The sequence below is a fragment of the Anneissia japonica genome, unplaced genomic scaffold (genome assembly GCF_011630105.1).
Source record: "Anneissia japonica isolate Jap-2015-1 unplaced genomic scaffold, ASM1163010v1 scaffold288307_len268549_cov174, whole genome shotgun sequence".
Taxonomy (NCBI): Eukaryota; Metazoa; Echinodermata; class Crinoidea; order Comatulida; family Comatulidae; genus Anneissia; species Anneissia japonica.
Window position 1 is genome coordinate 223,306 of NW_022723954.1, and position 9,917 is coordinate 233,222.

Here is a 9,917-nt window from a genome sequence, read left to right on the forward strand (position 1 = left end):
AGGTGTACAAACTTTATATATATATATATATATATATATATATATATATATACATATATATAATTATATATACACATATATACAATTATATATATAATTATACTTATATATAATTATGTATATATATAATTATATATATGCACATATATACATATAGGCTTATACATATATACACTTTATATACACATATAATAATATATACATATATAGGCCTACATACATACATATATATATATATATATATATATGTATATATATATATATCATATATATACACCGTTTCTTATTTTTCCTTTTTATTTCTCTATAGTAACAAATATATTATTATTTACTGTTACTATTATTATCATTATTATTATAGAAATATGTATGTAGTTTAAGAGGGAGCTATATCTTGGTTACCTTTTGTATTCACATGTTTTGATACAATAAGAAAGAATGAGATATATGATATAAAAGAAGAAATATATAATAGTAAATTAACGATACCTGTGATATATATTTTTAAAAAATCCTCCTTTATTTAAAGTTCTTATTTATATATTTTTGCGTCAAAATTTATATTACATAATTCATTTATTAATCACTTTTGTAGTTTAAATTGCGCAAGACTAAGTCAAAGGTGAAAACATATCAAAATGATTTGGTTTATACTATCATCTAAATAACCAATGTACAATATAGGCCTAGGCCGATATGTATTCTGTTTTATATTCGTGGTATTAAGAGAATATTTTATTAAGTTGAATTTATTAAAAGAATAATGATATTTATATGTAAATTAAACTATATAAAATTTAAATTAATTGTATAATTATTTTATTCATGCATATAACCTTGACATATCCATATATACTACGAGATGGTCTATAATCATTTTTCTTGTGATGCAAATTTACAGTTATTTACATATCAGCCAGAAAAAATACACATCTAGCTTCTTGTACTCGCTGTTGAAGCATCATATTTTGCTTTCCTGAAATTCGGAATCAGAATTAAATATCTCGAAGTTTAAAAATTTACTATAAAACAAGCAGAGGAAAAGGTGTATTGCCCATTGACGATCTCTATAAAACGATCACTGGTAAGTTATTCATTACACTGCTATATTATTTATACCATAAAACCTCGAATTTAAGCCCAGTGGGCTTAATCTCGAGATGAAGCCCATCTCAAATTGAAGCCTCCCTCCCCTTTTTAGTTTGCAAAATTAGCCTCGAAAAGATGGGATTCTTTTCAAGATAGCATAGACTTCTTTTCGAAGTACAGTACATACGGTACAATGTACATTAATTAAACATTAATTAATTAATTAATTAAAAGCAAGCTTGGTTTATACAGTAGTTTTGGTGATTTAATGCCAGTTAAATACACTCTATGACACAGAATAATGTTACAGTGGCCTTATTTATGGTTTTATTATACAAATTCACCAAATTTACAGCATTCATCTTGAAAAGAAGCCCCCTCATTACTTTGCAAAAGTAGCCAAGAAAAGAAGCGCATCCAAAGTTCGCAAAAAAAAAACCAACAAACAAACAAACAAAAACAAAAAGAAACCCAGGCCTTCCTTGCAAGGTTTTACGGTATCAGAGTATAGTATTCATGACCACTGATAATAGACCTTTCCGAAGAGACAATCAAACTTAACAACTGACCAATTATAACAGCACCAGGAACACGCGCGCGTCTCACAAACACATGTGTTGTCCCCATGGTTGTCCCACAAACGCACTGTCGTTTTGTTGGACCTTAGCAACAATAAACAAGGTGTGGAGCTTAGCGGAAATGTCCATTAAATCAGATTTCAGTATTAGTGTTTGATAATTATTCCCCAACGACTTAGCTACGATCACAATAGTCATAGCCTGGATATATAAATTGAATAATCAATCTTGTATTCATAATATTGTGTTTGGGAAGCTTTATTAACATAACCATATTTTCGTGAAGAGTGACGCAAATAGAAACAAAAATGCTATGAAATGGTGTCATGTGATACCGGTATTAAATCCACCAACCCAAATACTAAGGTCAATTCAGGTCTTTTTATTTTTATCAATATCATATTGAGTACCCCTGTGATCGGACAAATGGAAGAAAATTGCGATATGACCGAGTAATTTTGTAATCTATATTGTACTCAATTCGCTCGACAACAAAATCAGGTAACGGCAATACAGTATTACAAAAAATTAAAAAAAAAAGATACCGTTATATTTAAATTAATAATTTTCGTTATTATATACAATTACCATCCAATCAAAAATCACCAAATGTTAACCAATAAATAATATTTGTAATAAGGAACATAAGAGGAAACACTACCCTTGACCATTGGTCAATAATACTGACGCTGTTAAAATCTTGTCCTATTTTGATTTTCCGCGCCCTCTGTTGGCGATATGGGATACTGCCAACGAAACACATGAGAACGTCGTAGCAACACTGGTAGTACCTGGACTTCTTTTTCCAGGATGGCGACGCCATTCTGAATTTTGGTGACATTCCCTTACATTTCCCATTCCTATGATTTCCGATTCCAGTTAAGCCTAACTCCTGAAATAAAAATTAAACAGATGTAGCTTACTGGGCAACATACAAAAGCAATAACATACAGTATACAGTAGAGTAGATTCAATAATAATAATAATAATAATAATAATAATAATAATAATAATAATAATAATAATAATAATAATAATAATAATAATAATAATTTTAAATTAATCTTATGATAATAGAGACAATAATCCTTGTAAATTATGATTCATTAATCAGTTATAGAGATACGTTTTGGTAAAATAATATTGAAAATAATAAGTAAAGTGATACAAATATCAATAAAAAAAACATAATTATCTTTAATATTTTATGGTATTAAAATCATGACAGAAAGATAAAATTGTTATTAGCATGCTCGCTGTAATTTCTATACAATGAAAGACATTTATATAATTGAAACATTAAAAATACACATGCTTACATTAAGTACATAATTAAGGAATGTTTATGTACAATGTACCGTTCCGCTAGGCCCCTTCCCTTGAATATTGTTGATAAGTTCCCACAACGTGATCAGCGTGCGTAGGGGGGAAATACATGCGTTTGTGGGAAAAGCGCGTACTCCAGGCCCATTTCTGATTGGTCAGTTGTTTAATTAACACTCAGAAGAGGTTCATTACTTAGCCTTACCTCTTCACATCGTATCAGGTGGTCGTCTTCATCGTCCATCTCTGGCAGCGTACCGCCCCTACGTTTAGTGAAATAGCTTACAAAAGCGAACTCAAGAAGTGCCGCGAACACGAAGCAAAAACAATCGAAGATGAAGACGTCAATCGCTTTCACGTAGGACACTTGAGGTAGCGAGGACGTCGCTGTCAGGCTTAAGGTTGTAATTGTTAAAATGGTTAAAATTGCTGTGTGAAAAAAAAAACCAAATTAAATTCAGTGATGTTGTGAAATACAGCCCTCTGTTTCCAGTTTTCCATATGTTTTTTTTTTAATTGACTGATTTATCAATTAAATAATGGTTGTTTATTTTATTTGTGGTTAAACAAAACAGCATAACCTACTAAAGGAGATTATCATCATCCATCATCATCATCAATATTAATACTACTATTATTAATTATAGGAAAATTATATAAAAGTAGGTCTTCCTTGTTAAATCTACTTACCTAACGAAACTCTAGCAGGCGTAGCCTCTCTGTTGATCCAGAAAGAAACCCACGAAATGACTACCATCATAGAACATGGTACGTACGTCTGTATTATGAACAAACCAATGTTACGTTTCAGTTCAAAGTTTACGGTGAGCACGGTCCGGTTACCTATAAATAATGACGTAATAAATAACACGAAACATAAATATGTGGGGCAGTGGTTTAGTGGTTAAGAACTCCAGATGCGTTGACACGATCCTTAGCCCGAATCACTTGCGAATTCGTCTGATTCACATTTAATGTAACACGCCAAGTAAGTGTAGACATATTTATATTTAATAAATAATTGCAGTCACATTTTCGATACATAACAACTTCAAAATATAAGGAAAAGATGAACCTAAAAGTGAGGTACGACTGATACGGAATTCCCTAAGTTTGTATACCTGTAGGCCTATCCACAGTACTGAAACAATCCCAGTAATCAACGTCTATAGTCTTGATGTTGGCTGAGGGTATGAGGACGTCTTTCATCGCCTTATTAACCGCCTCCTCCCAAATACCCCCCCAAAAAACAATACGGCATTTAAACTAATTTTAAGATAACCCATATAACTTTAAAAGTTAAAAAGAGAACTTAAGTACACATAGTATGAATGTCACTCCAAAAATGAAAAGGTGATTTCTTTCTACGTTTCGCTTTTACTTAAGCATAGGCTTATTGTTGCCGTCAGTTGGATATTCAGGCCCAATTAAAATCAGTTCCTCAGAGTGGCGCGCTGTTGTAGAAGACAGCTGAGAGCTATTGGTATTAGTAGTGCACGGACCATTTTAACTCATAGTCTGCTCTACCTCGTGTGAGGGCCAAGAGGTTACCCTATAGGAACATCAGACATTTACCATTAAATGAATTTCAATTAAATCATACGCGACTTTCCTGTTACAGCTGACGTAGCGAGCTTCTTCAAAGCATTAATTTCTATAAGCCTGGGATATGACGTCAATGACATTAATGAGCAAATTACGCGCACGTCTTCTGTACCTATTGTGCAAAACGCAGTAGAATTTATAAGGCCAGGCTTCGCGTATGAGGTAATTTCCCCAAAGGAGTCATTCGTTGGCGGAAACCCTTCGATGAAAGGACAGTTGTTAATATAATTATTTAACAGCTAAACATACAGTAATTACTTAACACAAACAATATTCATGAAATAATTTTAGTAATTCACCAGGAATCGCAGAACGTTACAGTACCATAACTATCTAATCGGGAACGAATTTGTACGTACATGAATATGATTTTTACCGTTGATTGGTCAGTTTATTATTACTACAGAGAGTGGGTGCAGAAATTTACCTGCGTCATTCAGGACCGTGACACTTTTTGTCTATGTGAAACATAACCAGCCGAAATATATATATATAAACTAGGCACTAATTATTTTAGCAAACAATATAGACACAAATGTTATTTATATTTTCTTGTTAATATGAACACATGACCTTCATAAGATACGGTATGAAAAATTTAAAAAAAATTACATTAAATATTAAAATGTTTAAAACTACAACTTGCTTTCAAACTGTAGCACGGGTGATGTATTCAAAGCCAAAAAGCAGAACATATTGCCCCATAAGATTCAATGCACCAGTAAAGAATAGTGTCAGGTAAGAGAGGCATTTATTAAGAATCTCTAGAATATGTACCTCGAGTCGACATTTAAAACGACTAAACAACAGAAAATACTAAGAAAATAATCAATATTACATCTATTTAGGGACCGTCATGCGCCCTCTTTGAATGTCTCCACGGCGACTAGTATAATAACGTGTGATGATGAAATATTAACACAATTACCAGACGTCAACACAGTTTGCTTTTCTAATTATCAACATATTAACTCGATTATTTTGTAAATTAGCATCGGCAACCATCGAGCTATCATGTAGAAACGTTGTTGACAAGAGGTGGGCACACGCACACAAACTTTTATCATTTTAACGCATTGCATTGTTGGGTAGATAGAATGTTGGCATTCGAACCTGAGACCTTTCGAAGTAAACGTCGCATGTTTTTAACCACTCGAAAGCATTTAAGAGGTGAGACTAATGACAGCTATTTAAGCTAGCCGTGTATATGCAAGAGGTCTTGGATTTGAATTCCTGTCGACGTTAAATTGTATATGGGCTCTATATAATAGACCTTAAATCTACATTTATAGGCCCTATATATCATTATAATTCAAAACTGATATTAAGTTCGTATTTATTCTTTTTATGGACCACCCTTCCATTCGAATGCTTCCGCCCAGTAGTCCACTATGTTCAAGAAAGTGCTTTACTTTTAAATAGGTTCGTACAATAAAAGTATATAGCCTATTGATTTTTTTTTTACATTAAATGTAAACAGAAAAATCAATAGGCGTTGTTATTATACGAGTTGTACAGTTTTTACACATTTTTTTTCAATCCATTTATTTTACAACTACAAAACAAATACCGGTACAATAATACGGTTCAATAAAGGTACACGTTCTTTAGACATTATATCTTACTACTAGGGTTTATGTTTTTATTGATTAAATATATAAAGCTATGGGACGTTTACTTTATTGATTATGGAGATTAGCTTCCCCACAGTACTGAATGCAATTTGATAAAGGTAATTGTACTAGCTCGTACATGCTGGCTATGACCTGAATTTCTGATCCATTTTTAGTATACAAAAAGTATTAAAAGAGGAAAATGACTCAGGATTCTATCGTCTTTAGTGTCGAAGAAACAATAACGAACTAAATATGATATGAAAATGTAATGAGGTCAAATCGATTGTAGCAACGTAATGTGAACACAATACCGCGAATGGTATACATTTTCTGTTTAAACAAGTACGTTGTAAACACAGAAGGTTTAAAAGCAAAATACTGTATAACGAATAATCTACCGGATGAATCCGGAATTTTAAATAAAATGAGGGCAGGCCAACATTTCCGAATGTAGATCTCCATCTGTAAAGGTTAGAGTGAACCCGTCTTTGAATACAATCTGTCCCTTGATTGTTATGCGATGTGATTTAATATGTTTAAAATATCTAAAATCGATATTGATCAATAGAATGTTTGAAGTTAGGTAAAGAACTGCATGTTAAAGCACAATAGTGTAAGTATGGTATGTAAATAATTATGATATGGACGCAGAAGGGTTGAAATAATGTGAGGACGAGGTAATAGCAACTGATTCAGACTTAGTAAACACTGGCAGTAGTAATATGCAATACTACGGTAGGCCTGACTTAAGGTAGCAAAATCTTTAAAAAAAAAAACAACTACTGACTAAACGATGCACCGTGTTGTGAAAAAAAATGCAAAACTGCCTCCAACTTTTTATGTAAAGCGTTGTGAATATATGATTACTGATAAGCAAAGTGTTGTGAATAAATGGCAACTAGTGATTAAACTTATTAAGCAAAGTGTTGTGAATATATTATGACAACTACTGACTAAAGTAAGAAAAGCTTTGTGAATAACCTAAATGACAACTACTGACAAAAATTAGCAAAGCACTTTGAAAAAAGTAGCAAATACTGATTAAACATAAAGTGTTGTGAATATATGGAATAGAAACTAAAAAACTACTAACCAATGCGGACTGATGGCTTGGTTGAGCGTATAGTCTTCCATCCGAGCAACGAAAACTGAGACAATCTGATATCCTTGGAGTCACCTGATTCAATATCAACAGATGCGTTGTCACTGTCTTCAATAAGCCACTGGAAAATCAAGTCGGATTCAGAGTACGTATCTACAGGGAAAAGAAAGCACATCTAAAACTAGGACGTGTCGGAAACGGCTTTTATCAGAAAATGCGAACGAGCATTGACACCGCAACAAGCATATCTTTGGTTAGAGTGATAATGGAAGTACTGCAATAATTCTTGTATCAAATTTAGTTATGGAAAAATGAATAAAACGTTAACCTACTACTCCCCATACTGATAGAACAAACTTGAGTATCGTGAGGGTATCGCTTCAAATCCAATACGCATTCCGTTAGAACAGTCAATCTAGAAGATGTTAATCAATCCGAATTATTGATTTATCAATCCATATTTCCATTCACTATAGATACATATATCAATCAACCAATCAATTAATCAAATCAATCAATTAACCAATCAATTAATCATAGTGGAGATTCTGATGATGGAGATTAATGATGACGATGATAATTATGATGATGATAATGTTTACGACGACGATGATGAAAACGAATTTGATGATCACGACGACAAAAACGGTGATGACGATGTTCATGATAATGACGATAATGATGCTGCTGAGGATGGCGATGTTGGCATGATGATAATGCAGATGATGATGATTTATCTAAAAAATATTTTCTTTTTTTTTGTATAATTATGTGAATTCCTTGAAATATCACAATTATTCCTCTTACGATTATTACCACGTACATGCTACTTGGTATTCTAGTTCATATTCAAAGAGAAAAAAGCATATATAGGTTAACGGACACATTTACTATTATGGAATCTATAATGAAATTAAATGTTGTATGAGTAGCCATCCAAGTTGTATAATAACGCATAAATATAACGAAAAATTGCCAATAGGAAAAATGACATTAGGAATAAACACCACAACAATGGAACAAATCATTTTAGTAGCAGAGCAGCTAAGGTTGAATTTCAGGTGGAATCGTGCACTTCTGGAAGAAAGCATGAAACTTCCCACAGTGATACTATGACACCTAAAGATCATTAAAAAAAATAGACCCCAAAAAATAATGCCTCCTAATGGCCACCATCTTGAAATCCAACATGGCCGCCAAAATATTTGATTTTAGCCAATATATTCATATCTAGCACATGTCATTGCCAAATGAAGATCATTACCCATGTTTTCAATATCAGGGAGTGTCATACAATCACCAGAATTTATGTCAGATGGCGCCGCCATATTAGATTTCAAGATTGCCGCCAGATTAATGATATTTTTGTCAATATTCATATCTACAGTAAGCACTGTCAATCAAAGACCGTTGCCCATGATTTCGATATCAGATACTACCATGCAGCTATCAGAAATTATGTCAGAAGACCACCATATTAAATTTTAAGACGGCAGCCATCTTGAAATTTAATATGGCCGCCAAAATAATTAATTTTAGCCTATGTATTCATATTTACATCACATATCACTCCAACTGAGGATCATTACCCATGTTTTCAATATCAGGGAGTGTCATGGAATCATCAGAAATTCTGTCAGATGGCGCTGCCATATTGGATTACAAGATGGCCGCCAAATTATTGCTATTTTTGTCAATATCTTATCTACAGCACCTAGCACTGCCAATCAAAGACCGTTACCCATGTTTTCGATATCAAGGACTATCATGCAGCCATCAGAAATTATGTCAGAATGCCACTATTCAAGATGGCTGCCATACTATTTCAAGATGGCCGTCATGTTAATTATTGATAATGTTGTAAATATCTTCATATCTACAACACCTAGCACTGTCAAAGATCTCTACTCGTGTTTTCGATATCCGGGAGTATCATGCAGATATCAGAAATTATGTTAGAAGGCCGCCATATTGAATTTCAAGATGGCTGCCATATAGGATATCAAGATGGCGGCCAACATTTTTTTTCTTAATATTTACATATGTAAACTACCAGCACTGTGAATCAAGATTGTGTATATTTATAATTAGGGATATCATGCAATCATCAAACATCTCATAATCATAGTGAAAACATGGACCTATCTTATTAATAGGTCCATGGTGAAACCTGCCTATGGCAGTGAAGTAACACCATGGACAATAAAGAAGTCCGACAGCTTCCACGTTGGATTTCAGGATGATTGCCAATTAAGAAAGGTACATGAAAGAAATGGAAATAAAAAAAAAATAATAGACAACTGTTAAGGAATAACAAATTGGCAATCAATCGAAAGTAATGAAAATTTAAAAAATATGTAAATATTATTTACATATTATGTAAAATGTATGACATCTTTTGTGTAATTTACAACGGCTATAATACTTAGGGGCCTACATGCTGGCAATAAAGTTCACCTTCATTGCAAGTTGTATGTGCTGGACTAACTCAATTGGGGGTTTGATTCATTTCTTTCGCTTTCGATAGTGTTATGTGCCTAAAGGCACGGTATCTTATTGTCTCATTCTTACAAATATTGCTTTATATATGCATGGAGTAAAGAA

At 32.8% G+C, this 9,917-nt stretch overlaps 1 protein-coding gene across 1 annotated transcript in view; it reads right to left on the reverse strand.

Moving 5' to 3' along the window:
• Positions 1-1,469: 1,469 nt before the first annotated feature.
• Positions 1,470-9,917, reverse strand: part of LOC117112455 (gamma-aminobutyric acid receptor subunit alpha-2-like) — a gene marked incomplete at its 5' end in the record, with an annotated part of 11,525 nt that continues 3,077 nt past the window's right edge. The window contains 5 exon segments of the mRNA XM_033255540.1: positions 1,470-2,559; positions 3,196-3,419; positions 3,681-3,833; positions 7,305-7,466; positions 7,646-7,728. Coding sequence (XP_033111431.1) covers positions 2,263-2,559; positions 3,196-3,419; positions 3,681-3,833; positions 7,305-7,466; positions 7,646-7,728 — 919 coding nt within the window.